The following is a 12894-nucleotide window of genomic DNA, read 5'->3' as shown; positions in this document are numbered from 1 at the left end:
TTGGCAAACTTCCAACAAAACACCTCAATTGGAAATACCGCCATTCGTCTAATTTAGTGAAAATCTCTCCCTCTTTTTTTTTCAATTCGCCAAATGCTCCTATTTCATCTCCCACCAAAATATCTCCTAATTGCACCTTTTCTTTTTTAAACCACTTCCCTCCTATTTCTTCTCTACCTGGGGGAAAAAACTCTGTATTTTTTAGTGGAATCAGTGTGGAATTAAAAGTCCATTTCATACTTCTGTGTAAGTTATCCCAAATCTTTAAAACATTCAAAGTGTATGTATTTACATTGTCATTTAAACCCCTATACTGTGTTGGCACCCATATCATTCTTCCCAAGTCTATTCCGCTGAGTTCATTCTCTATTCTCACCCAGCTTTTTTTATTATTAAATATCCAATCTATGGTTCTTGCCAATATTACCGCTTTGTAATATCTTTTAAAATCACACATTACTGTGCTTATCTTAAGAAAGGCCCCACCCACTTGTTACTTTTTCTGTAAAAGGCATACATACATATAAAGCTGGTATAAAACATATGCAAAAAAAAAATCACTGCAAAAATTCGGTCTAGTATGTATGACACATGACAAACTGCCTTAACACAGTATTAGAGTAAAACTAGGTGTACATCTATGTGTGTTGGGAACAAATGCAAAATCACGCACCTTCCCAACATGCGCAGAAAGGCACTTCGGCGCTGTGCCACCCCCCACACGTCTTTCTATTTTTTCAAGCATAGGGCAGCCTAGTGAAACGAATGAGCTTCCCTGCACATTACATGCCGGAATGAGCAGAAACACATCTGCATTCAGCCTCACCTATAAGTATGAACCAAGACAAAGGCTTAGTTCACACCTATGTTTTTTGCTTTTGATCTGTTTTTTTTATGCTTTTTGCACTGTGCACTTTTGCACTTTTGCCTTTTTACATGTGTTTTTTTTCTGTGTTTTTACAGCATTTTGCATTTTTTTCAGCTTTTTTTGTTAAAGTGGAAACTTTTTTCGTTGCCAAGTGGTAAAAGCGCAGCAAAAACCTGACTACATGCATTTTAGCAGCTTCTCCATTTAACTTTTTTTGTAACAAAAGCGCTGCTTTTTGCATTTAAAAAAGTGTTTGATCCTTTCCCAAAATGCAGCAGCTCAAAAAAGCATAGATGTGAACATGTCTCATAGGAAACTGTGTTAAATGGACTATAGTACTTTTCTGTAAAAAGCACAAAAAAATTGCTTCGGGATAAATGTAAAGCCTATTAACTCTTTCACACCACAATCTGCGCATTCAGTGTGAAGCTCCACATGCACATTTACATGCATTTGTAATGCATTGCAGTGCGTTCTTTAAACATTATGATTTTTTTGTTTAACTGTACATGTGTTTGTGATTAATTCTAATATGTTAACATGCAAAAAAAATGCAACGTGCTGTAACTTTTTAACCACTTGCCTACCGGGCATTTTTAAACCCTTCCTCCCAGGCCACTTTTCAGCTTTCAGCGTTGTCACACTTTGAATGACAATTGTGCGGTCATGCAACACTGTACCCAAACAAAATTTATATAATTTTTTTGACACAGATAGAGCTTTTTTTTGGTTGTATGTAATCACCACTGGGTGTTTTATTTTTTGTTAAACAAACTAAAAAAGACTGAAAATTTTAAAAAATATATTTTTTTCTTAGTTTCTGTTATAAAAGTTTGTAAATAAGTAATTTTTCTCCTTCACTGATGTGCGCTATTGAGGCTGCAGTGATGGGCACTGGCAGGCGACAGATGGGCAACACTGATGGGCACTGATAGGCGACACTGATGAAGTGACTGATAGGCGGCACTGATGGCATTGACAGGCATCACTGATGGGTACTGAAAGGCAACACTCATATATGGCACTGATAGGCAGTACTGACTGACACTGATAGATGGTACCGATTGGAACTGATAGGCGGCACTGACTGGCACTGATAGGTGGCATTGAAAGGCAGCTCTGATGGGCACTGATATGTGGCACTGATGGACACTGACAGGTGGCAATTATGGGCACTGACAGGTGTCACTGATGGGGCTACACTGATAATCAGTGCCCTGATGATCAGTGTACATGTCTCCTCTGAAGAATGCCACTTACCGGCTTTCCTCTCCTCACGCGCTGTCAGTGTGCGGAGAGGAATACTGATAACTGGCATCCCCTATTTACATGTGATCAGCTGATCACATGATAGAGACTATGTCATCGGCTCTTTACCGCGATCAATGATCTGCTGTATCCCAGGGACACAGGGACACAGCACACCACCGATCGCCGTGCGCCCCTGGAAGCGCATGCGCAGCTAGAGTGGGAGGATGTCATATGACGTCCTCCCAGAACGAGAGAACCGCCGCCCTCCTGTCATTTCCTTATATAGCGGGCGGGAGGCAGTTAATGTACATAAAAGCACCACAATGGTGTAAACTAGGCTCATTGAAATACATTAATTTTATCTGCATATGCGATTGTACTGTATTTAAAAATGCATTGGAATGCATCTGGTGTAGGCGACACCTAAATGAATGACATTTTATTTACTAAAGCTCTGTGTATTATAAACATTTGCCATGTTTCACTCTTTTTTTATCTCAGTGCTGCTCTCCAGCTTCTTTTCTGCCTTCATGCACTCTAGAAAGAGCTACATGACCTTTCCATCTGGTTTCCAGATGGTGAAAATACTGGATCATACCTGTGTAATGTGTGTTTAAATAGCCAAGGTGACAACACAGGAGGTGACAAGTAAGAGTCAGGGGAAAAGGGTTGTCACCTTCTAACAGGAAGTGCCTGAACAAGGACCTTCATGGCAGGATTATTTGGCATTATTTTTAAAAAAGCAGCAGATTAAAAATATTAACTAAATTTTAAATGGTATCAACATGTTAAGCTTCTACAAGTTTTTAGTGATTAGGTTTACATATGCTTTCAGGGTCCATTCACACCACATGCAGTGGGACTATGTTGGGCGGGTATTTCAGCATAGTCCCACCGCATGGCAAGGCAAAATGCCTTGTCTCTCTATCTTCCTGGTTGACACCACTGTGTTGTGGTGGTGTGCAGTGACAAAAAAAGTACAGCACGCAGTCATTTTTTCAGCACAGCACAATGCGAGGCAATCCACTGCCTTGTACTGCACGGCCAGTGTATTAACTTTATGAGATGTCTATGTTACACCTCAATTAAGTTTGTTTAAAAAAGAAAAAAGGATAGTGCGATGTACTGATATCGGCATATCATTACTGTGCTGATCTTGGACAGTCCGTACTGCACACCAGCAGGGGCGCACTGACAACTCATGGGGCCCCCGGGCAATAGGGGATCATGGGGCCCCTGTGTCCTTGCCCAAACTCAAAAAAGCCTATGAAAACCAGGGGCATCTCATGGGGCCCCCTACTGACCCCAGGCCCTCGGGCAGTGCACAAGTTTCCAAATGGTCAGTCTGCCCCTGCACACCAGCATTGTAACATGTATGGTGTGCTACTAGCAGGATCACCAGGTGAAACTAAAAGAAAAACCTAATGCATCCACCACATCTAAGAACTGGTAAGCTGCAATATATTACATTTTTGTTATTTAAAAGTACAATTAAACCTGTACCCAAAAATCTGTATTGTAATACTTAAAGTGTTACTAAACCCAGGACTCTGCATTCACTATATTCACTGTATCTGGTCTCCTACAGTACATAGAACATGGAAATGCAATTATTTAGTAAATATAAACTGCTAAATACCTTTATTCATTGGCAGTTAGAGCAGTCTTGTGACTTCCATCAGTGTGCAGCTGAGCACTGGTTAAAGCTTGTAGGAGGAGTTTTCATTCTCCCATGACTGTCCTATGAGGCTGACCCTCTGTCTGGACAGCACTGATTGGCCCTGTGGTGATCACATTCACCCTCCCATGGAAGAAAAAACACTAGCAATACACTCCAAACCCAGCATGTGCAGCTTGCCCCCAGGGCTCTGTTCTATCAGGAGATGGATTGGGGACAGTAGAAGAAGGGGAGGATCAGAGAAGACAGGATCAAACATCCTTTTTACACAATACAGAGGATTAATCCCTTGGGTCCCACAGTGAGTGTAACAAGCATGCCTTACTGCATATGCAGACTGATTTTACTGTTGTGGGTTTAGTAACACTTTAATGTTCCTCCTACTTTTTTTGTTGTCTAGCTTTTCATGGCCACTTTTGCTTTGGGTGATGAGTAGAATCATTGCTCTCCTGAAGAGTTCTGTGGTATTTGACACTTCTGTGTGTGTCAGATACCTGGTCTGCCACTGGGTACTGTGTACTGCTGGCTGCTGTGTCTCTACAGCATATGGTAAAGCTAGCCATACTTGTCTCTATTTTTTGTTGTGTTGTATTCTAAGGTTGGGCCTCCTCTGCCGTCAGAATACATTGTTCAGTGCTGCAGCCAATGGGCTGCATGAGCTAATTGAGTGAAAATATACCAATTAGTGCATTCATGAAAAGTAATTTGATAGATCGACGTCTCATGAATGGCCATACATGAATTAAAGTTCAGCGGGAACCAAACAAACTTTGATCCACGTATGGCCAGCTTAATGATGTAGCAGAGGAAAAACATGAATATCAACTGTGGTGGTACCAGCTTTGTCCAGACTGCTATTGGTTCAACTTATATTGTAGTGATAGGGTCACTTTAAGCTGTCCATCAGTACCATTCTAATTCCATACTACCAAATATAAAAATTAGGTGAAGGGGACAGTACGCAAACAGTTAAAGAGACCCTGTTGCCAGATTATTCATTTAAACAACAATCTTCCTATAAGTATATATGTGCTTTTAACATATTTTTGGCGTGTTATTGACCTGTACAAATATCGCTTGTGTACACATTCAAAAGCTCTGAGACTGCTGCTGGGCTCCAACGTCTCATTTATGATGTCAGCAGACCCAGCAGACTCAGAACTGTCACTCAGGTGACGCTCTATAGCCCTGGTACCCAACCTGTGGCCCAAGGGCTGGATGAGGCCCTTAGGTATATGATGTGCAGCCCTCGGACCTCAGCAGTCTGTAGTAGGAACATTGATTAGGGTAATAGCATTGATCTCTACTAGCCTCATAGCATGTTCTCAGTTTCGTGTTGTCTTCTGTAGTATATCCCCAGCCAAAAATGTGTACATGTCCACACTCTCTGACCCTTCTTTTCTCTATTAGGACTGCAGGTTTGACAATCCTCTCCAGCATTACATGTATTGAACATTATGTGCGGCCTGTTGATGAGGCCCCCTTTAGCTCATAAGTCAACAACCACTGATCTATAGTATTCTCTTTACCTCCTCCCCTGGCAACTACATGAAAAGATATGTATGGAGGTAAAGGGAAGGGGTGAAGCAGCTAGGCCACTACTTCAGCAATACAACCATTCGTGGATAGGAGGAGGTCCAAAACCTGCCAGTGTTTTGAACGGCAGATGCACCTTCTCAGATGTGTGATTGAATTGTTGCTTGTCTTAGGATGGACTAGAGCCAGTAGTTTATGACATAAAGCTTTATTTACCCAAAAATACATGTTTCGGGGTTCACATTCACTACTTCCTCAGTTTAGGGTGATTTTAAAAAAAAAGCTTCTTGCTTCCTGGCTTTGGATTTCCCCAAATGAGCACGTGTGACTCTCCAGTCCATCCTTCGACACACCACACTCTTATCATGCACTCCAGCAGGTGACTCTGCTGTTTGAAACAAGTTTTGTTTCTTACTTCCTTTGATCCAAGAAGCACATCACCCACCTTAGAGCCCCTCAGAGGAGTCAAGGATGCAGGATCGGAATCCCCAAGGCATTGAGAGGGACCACTTATATCCTGCATGGGGACAGGGGTTTTCCCCACCAGCAATCATGGAGGATTGCATGCCTTACCCATGGAGTGATCACAAACTTATCAGATGTACGTTATTCTATTTTTCTCTTTTTCTTTCTATTAAATACCCATATAACTTATTGTGAACCAACCACTATAACGTAGATAGGTGCTACACTATAGGGGCTCTCCTGCCTCTCCTCTTATATTTCCAGTGGACATGCAGAACCATACCACGGGTCCTCATTCTGCCTCATTGGCTTGACCTCCTGGAGCTCCAAGGGCCACACCTCTTGTATCACATACAGTAATTAGACCCACTCAGAAGATGAGAAAGCAATGAGATGCAGGAAGCTGTGCTGAGGAATCGGCTCTTCCTTAAAGTGGTTCTAAAGCCAGAAGGTTTCTTACCTTAACACATTACCTGCATTAAAGTAAAAAAACCTTACCCTAGTTATTCTGCCCCAGCCTCCTTAAATACTTACCTGAGTCCTTGATTGATCCAGCACTGTCCCTGTCTGGAGCACCACTAGCTTTCTCTCTCCCCTCACACTGGCTCAGAAACAGCAGTGGGAGCCATTGGAAGTTGTTGTCAGTCAAATGCTGTGAGGAGGGAGCAAGGGGTGGGGCTGAGCTACGCTGTATGTGTCAACAGATGCACACAGCCCTGCTTTGGAACGAGGCTGCAGATGAGCCACCATAGGAAGCGCCTTCCTATGGGGGTGCGCCTTCCTATGGGGTGTACCATCAAAAGGAAAAGCCGAGAGCTCTGGCTGGGGAACCCAGAAGCCCAGGAGCTAAGCGGCCTCTTACACAGAGCAGGCATGTATAACATGCTTATTATATAAAAAAAAAAATTATATATATATATATATATATATATATATATATATAGTAATTTCTTCATAATCACTTTAGTCATATTTTAAGGTACTTAAAAAATGTTTATGGAAAGAAAAAATACTGCAAGTAAGCAATTAAAATGCCTGATTTTACTGTGCTTTTTCCTGCAAAGATTTTTAAAGTAGTTAACATGATCTCTTTAAATGAAAAAGATTGCATATCAAAGTTTCGTTTTACTTTTGCATTTCACAGAACAAAGTCAGGTCAGCTCAGGGGCGGACTGACCATTGGAATACTCGGGCACTGCCCGAGGGCCCGGGGTCAGTAGGGGGCCCCATGAGATGCCCCTGGTACCTTTCATTGGCTTTTTCATAGGGCTTTTTTGGGTGTTGGTGAGGACACAGGGGCCCCATGATCCCCTATTGCCCGGGGGCCCCATGAGTTGTCAGTCCGCCCCTGGCTCAGCTACTCTTTTCAATTCGGAATGCCTGCAATTTTTTTCAGTCATCAGTTGCATGTACATAACGACATGCCATGGAATCAAGATTTCAATCCTGCTTTACTCTTCACTCCCCCGCTTCTCCCCCTTTCACCAGTTTCAATTTATGTATAATCTCTGCCTTCATTTTTCAGTGGATGGACTAGTCATTCATTTATTATCCTGCAAGACTCACATATTCATGCAATCATTTCAGCTAGATGTATGAAAGAAAAAACACAGACTGACTGATAGAATTTTCAGAATTTTCTTCAAATGTTGGATAAAGCAGCAGTCCACTCATAGTGGTATCATATACAGCACCAGTCCCTTGTCTTGTTATATGTCTTGGATACTCCAGTGCGATCTCCTTGCTATAAAACCCGATCCTATTCCTGTCCACCTGAAAGTTTTGGGTGTTTCCACCTGCCTTTGTGTGTTCTAGCTCCTCCTTTCACATTCTCCATAATATAAAATATAATATCCAGCAGGGATGGGAACCCCTCATAATGGGCACTCTTTCATATGGATGGACAGAGGGTGGAAAAACAGGCAGTTGAGCCACTGGATCGTCCACCTAAATCCTAACATAAAGCGGGTACAGGGTGTACACATGCTGCTCCAGTAATGCTTTGCATTGCGGCCACTGCGAAAGTAATGGGACCAGTCAAGTTTACAGGTGGTACCACCTGTAAAACTCCTGTGTTCAAGTCATTAGGAACTAAACACTTGGATCGCAGCTGGGGCACATTAGTTCTGTAACAAAAGGAAATAGCCAGTTGGATCACCTCTTGAATGCTTGGAAGACCGCTGCTTTATTGCCATCTGAAAAACAGTCCACTGCTAATTTCTTTTTCAGCCATAGATGCGTCAAGAGATAGAAGAGACTGTCAGGTGCTTTAATTCTCAGGAATTCCACCAAACACTGACTCTTGGCTCTGAGTGGACAGACCCTTTAAAACTTGCTCTAGATTTAGGCTTTTGGGAAAGTGATCTGGTTACAGACTGTAAGTCTCCTAAACGTACCCTGTAGGAGTTATTTAGTTTTGCAGTGGCGGGGAGTTCACGGCTCATGCACAGTGTGCTCTCAATGGATGGCCGTCCACTGAGAGAGCCATGCCACAGCCAAAACTGTCACGCACAGGTGCAGGAGTGACGTCATCACGGCTCAGCCAGTCAAAAAGCCGCAGCTCGCAAACCTGGGTGTAAATGGAAGCCTTGGGGAGCTTCGGTTTCAGGAAAGTCTTTCATAATGTGCTAGTATACTAGCACATTATGCTCCGAACTTGCAGGGAGAAGATTTTTTAGATTTATTTCTTGCGGTTTACTAAAGAAGACCTTGCAGTAAAATACAAGGTATGCTCAAATTGCCCCCTCCCCCTTTATAAATCACTTACTGCTAATAGTAGAAATGTGCACGCCGGAAATGATCATTTTAGTTTCAGTTGCATTCGTTCATTGAAGAATTTAATTTCGTCATATTCATTATGTTAGTTTTCGGAATTAGTTTCTTTATCATTTGCTACATACTGTATATTCATTGGTCTGGGTGGATTCGATAGATTTTGCAGGGTTTTTTTTTTTTTGAAGATTGCTATATATTCCGTATATTATCAAATTGGATGAATTTGAATTGGAAGGATTCGATATTTTCGGATGCTGGTTCAACCCACCAAGAGAAATGGCATGAGCTGACTGGACAATATCGACTGGCGTCATGTGCATCCGAATTGACGAATGGAACGAACTTTGGATCCATTCCTTAACCCCATGGGCCTGAAATACTATTGCATCATGTGACGTCATCCGAATGAAACAAATACATTTATTCATTTTGTTATAACTTCTTGTTTTGGATTTGTTGACTTTACTATGTCCATTCAGAGATTCTTTTACATCCAAATCTCTAAAAATGACATTTTTGTTCGAAACACAAATCATAACAAAACGCGCATGTCTAGTTAGTAGGCGTAAAATGTGCCCGTAAGAAAAAAACTTTTTTCTTTTTTAAAATTTTTGCTTACCTTATCTTTCACATCGCTATGTGTGATGTCACCACCCTTCCAGGACGATTCCTGGGAAATGCACAGCAGGTGAAATCTTTTGAGAAGACACTTTAGTCCATTGAAAGAGTGTTTTCTCACGATGTTTCTACTGCTCTGTATTCCCCAGGATCTTGTAGGAAAAATCGTGATGTCATCTTCACCTAGGCACTGTGGGCAGAGGATGGGGCTGAGGTAAGTAGAAACTCTAACGTTTTTTTTAAGGTACACTTTGCACCTACTAATAGTAGGTGATTTGTGAGGAGGAAGGGGGACCTTGCTAGGTTGCACTGTACTTTAACGTCCACCTTCAACATTAATGTTGGTTAACCCTGAACAATATGTGGTGGAGTGTGGAAGAGTGAGATATATGCAGCCCCTTTCATTGTTACATTCCATTGAAAGATCTCTTGATCTGCAGATTTTGTCCTCATCAGATTGGGTAAGGGTCATCACAAGTCTCCCTCAACCTTTAAAAGTACTTGCAGACCTGAGATAAATGTTGCCCAATCCAACCAGTTACTAACAATGGTTCTTCCTACTTTCATTTCATTTCTACAGTCACCTTAGGCAATACTGTACTCCCAATCCTTCTCATAGAAGAAAGTGGTGTCGTTATTAATAGCTACAGGTTAGACCCACCACTGAGCGGTACCCTTTCATCCTCTACAATCTCAGAATCAAAGTATGTAAATCTGTCTAATTCCATCCTAGTTAAATATAAGAAGATATATTTATTAAGAACATCATATATTCACCTTCTTATAGTTGATGAAACTTGAAACAAGCCCCTAACGGATACACAGCCTTAAGAAAACAAAGACAAATCTGGAAAGTGCAACCATATAGCAATTTATTTTTTGTTGGTCTACCTGTGTCAAACAGAGTGAAATCTGGTTGCTCTGGGTTACACGTCATTATAGCTGCTTCCGCTGTCTGTCTTAGCCGAAATTCAGGGAGCTTGGAAATAAATGAATTTAAACATGCCTGGAAAGAACTCATCTCTCTGCATATGAAATCAGAAGACTAGATTGATTTCTTGGGGTTACCGATGTTTCTTTTTTATCGGAGCTGGCAAAGGCAACCTGTAGCTGTTGTTGGACCACAAGTCCCAGCATAACTAAGACTGAGAAGTATGTATTCACAGGCAAGCTAGCCATGCTGAATCAGTTGTGATGGCACACTGGAACTTGGGGTGGCTAAGAGATTCAGGAAGAGATGTGAAAAGCCTATTTTATGTCCTGGACACAATTTCTAATAACACCACACCCTGAAAGAGCATTGATAAAATACATATAGTATACAGCTACGGATATTGCATGCCTTCTAATTACTCTACAATGCGTCTGCACATTTGCCAGCATAGTGGAAAAGAATTGCGAGAATCAGATCCACTTGTCAGCCTCATGCACAGACCTCAAATGCTGTGTAGATTTTTTTTCCTCAATGTGATATCACATTTCTAGTCAGCTGTGTGCCCTGGACAGCTGTCTCTTTTACCCTCTTTAAATGACAGCTTTGTATTCAGGGCATAACAGCTGCAAATAGCATGCTGAGACTGATGGTTCCCCCCTAGCGGCACAGCCAAAGACTCAACCGGGCACAAGAGATGGAGGAAAGAACAAACTTTCAAGAGATGGTTGCTCAAGATGCAGAGAAACAAGCATGCCAATCCTAAAACCTTTCACCCACCAGCTGCTGAACTTTAAAGAACAAGACACTTACCCAGCCCTGGCACAAAAGTATTAAGGAAGAGGCAGATGACAGCCACTGGGAATGGCATGTAAGGGATGGCAGCTCTCAGGGGTCCCTTCTTCTCTCTGACTTGTACCACCACTCCACTGGCAGAGGTGCCCTTGTCTACCACATCCCCTTCCTTCAGATCCATGCTGCCCCTCAGGTGTGGGTGAAGAGCAGACAGGGAGACGTGGGTGCTGGAGTTTGGTGTGGGGTCAAATGCCGAGAGAGTATGAGGATCTCTCAGTGCCACCCTCTCTCTCTTTCCTCCTTCCTCCTCCTTCTGCTACTGCTGCTCTTCCTCCTCCTCCTCCCTCAGAACACAGCTTGGGGAGTCTCAATCAGACACACAGCCCACTAATGTCATATATTATTATAACAATCACTAGGAAGCTTCATGCTACACACTACAAGCTGCGCTCTTTCCGCCTTTGCAGCGTGAATTGCCACTGTTCCATCCTTCACGTGTGCCTTTTATGGGTCTTTCTTTGTACTATAATTACACGCATGCTTGAGTTAAAATCTTCGGAACACCGTGCAATAAGAAAGCATCATTGTGCTTTGCAGAGACTGTGCTGTTGTTGTTGTTTTTTTATCTTTTTACTATGCTTCAAGCTGCTATATGTAAATGATCGGTGCAAAAGGATTTTGTGGGCTAAATCAGAAAATAGTGCACAAGGCAAAGCGTTGAATGGAATGTGCAATGACACATTTAGCCAGGCAGAATTTACCTCTCTGATTTTAGAATAGTGGTTCGGTGCCCATCATGTAGCCCTTGGACCATGTGACCCTTTGGCACTTATTGGGATGCTCTTGGGTTCCTTGAGGATAGTTCTCTGTGTCTTGGTGCTTACTCAAGTCAGTAAAGGAAAATGTGCAAGGGTTTTTGTCTACTCAGGCGAGGATGCATTTTGCCACCTCCCCCCAATCGCAGTCCCACTATCCCCTCTTTCTCCACAATAGCAGTGTGTAATAAGGGGAGGGGTTATACATTCCCCGCCTCCCCTCACTGCCTATGGGCACCTGGCAGGTGAGGCAAACTAAAACTTCCACGCTGTGCCCAGTAAGAGTGCGTAGTGCTAGGGAATGGAAGACAGGTATTTTAACCACTTGCGTCTTGGATTTATTTTTAAATTTTTTTTACATTTTTTACATGTTTTAAAAATCATTTTAGGTCCGAAAATTACTTTAACCTCCCAAAACCTTAAATATTTTCTGAAAGCAGACACTGTAGAAAATAAAATATTGGTACTACCAATTTTTTATGTTACATGATATAAGTGCAATGGTTTATGAAATGCTAAATTTAGGTAAAAAATACACTAAAGCAAATTTTAGGGAACATAAATGTAATAAATTAACAATTTTTTTTGTAAAATATCAAAAATGAGGTTGTGCCAAGTAAATAGATACCCAACATGTCAAACCTTAAAAAAACACTCACGCACAGACACATACGAAAATGCAACACTGGAGCACCTACTGTACGTACAAAAATGGCGATTGAGCTAAGCACATGCTAGAGTGAGAGCAATAATTCTAGCACCAGAACTCCTGCATAACACTAGCTTGGCTTTGTGTGTATGTGCGCCCATGAAACATTGAAAAACTGCAGTACCTTATATTTTCTTACAGGCAACACTTTAATAACCCCTACAGGTCATCAGTTTAGTAGGAGTTCTGATGCTAGAATTATTGCTCTCACTCCGGCATGCGTGGCGATACATAATGTGTACATGCCATACATGTGTAGGGCAAGCACAGGAGCCAAAGCACATGTGTTTTTGTATGTGTGTGGGGAGGGGGGCTCTAAAATTATTATTATTTTTCTAATGTGTCTCTTTAAATGTTTAAAATGTTTGCAACACCCTCCAGTTTAGTTAGGTAGTTTTTCTTAGATAGAGGCTGAGTAGCAGCCTGGGGATGAGTCAGCCTGGGGAGAGAGCT

At 42.0% G+C, this 12894-nt stretch overlaps 1 protein-coding gene across 2 annotated transcripts in view; it reads right to left on the bottom strand.

The window, feature by feature from the left end:
• The window catches only part of STUM (stum, mechanosensory transduction mediator homolog), a 129501-nt gene extending 118145 nt beyond the window's left edge, over positions 1-11356 (bottom strand). The window contains exon 1 of one of the 2 annotated variants that reach the window (XM_089685099.1): positions 10936-11356. In XM_089685099.1, coding sequence (XP_089541225.1) covers positions 10936-11098 — 163 coding nt within the window. In that variant the 5' untranslated portion in view covers positions 11099-11356. The remainder of the gene's footprint in view (positions 1-10935) is intronic. The other variant, XM_089685100.1, reaches the window with a different exon arrangement.
• Positions 11357-12894: the final 1538 nt, after the last annotated feature.

Source organism: Staurois parvus, unplaced genomic scaffold, assembly GCF_062004578.1.
Source record: "Staurois parvus isolate SC_StPar_1 unplaced genomic scaffold, SC_StPar_1.0 ptg000362l, whole genome shotgun sequence".
Classification (NCBI taxonomy): domain Eukaryota; kingdom Metazoa; phylum Chordata; class Amphibia; order Anura; family Ranidae; genus Staurois; species Staurois parvus.
The sequence above is the reverse complement of the archived record's forward strand: the minus strand, read 5'-3'. Positions and strand labels throughout refer to the sequence as shown.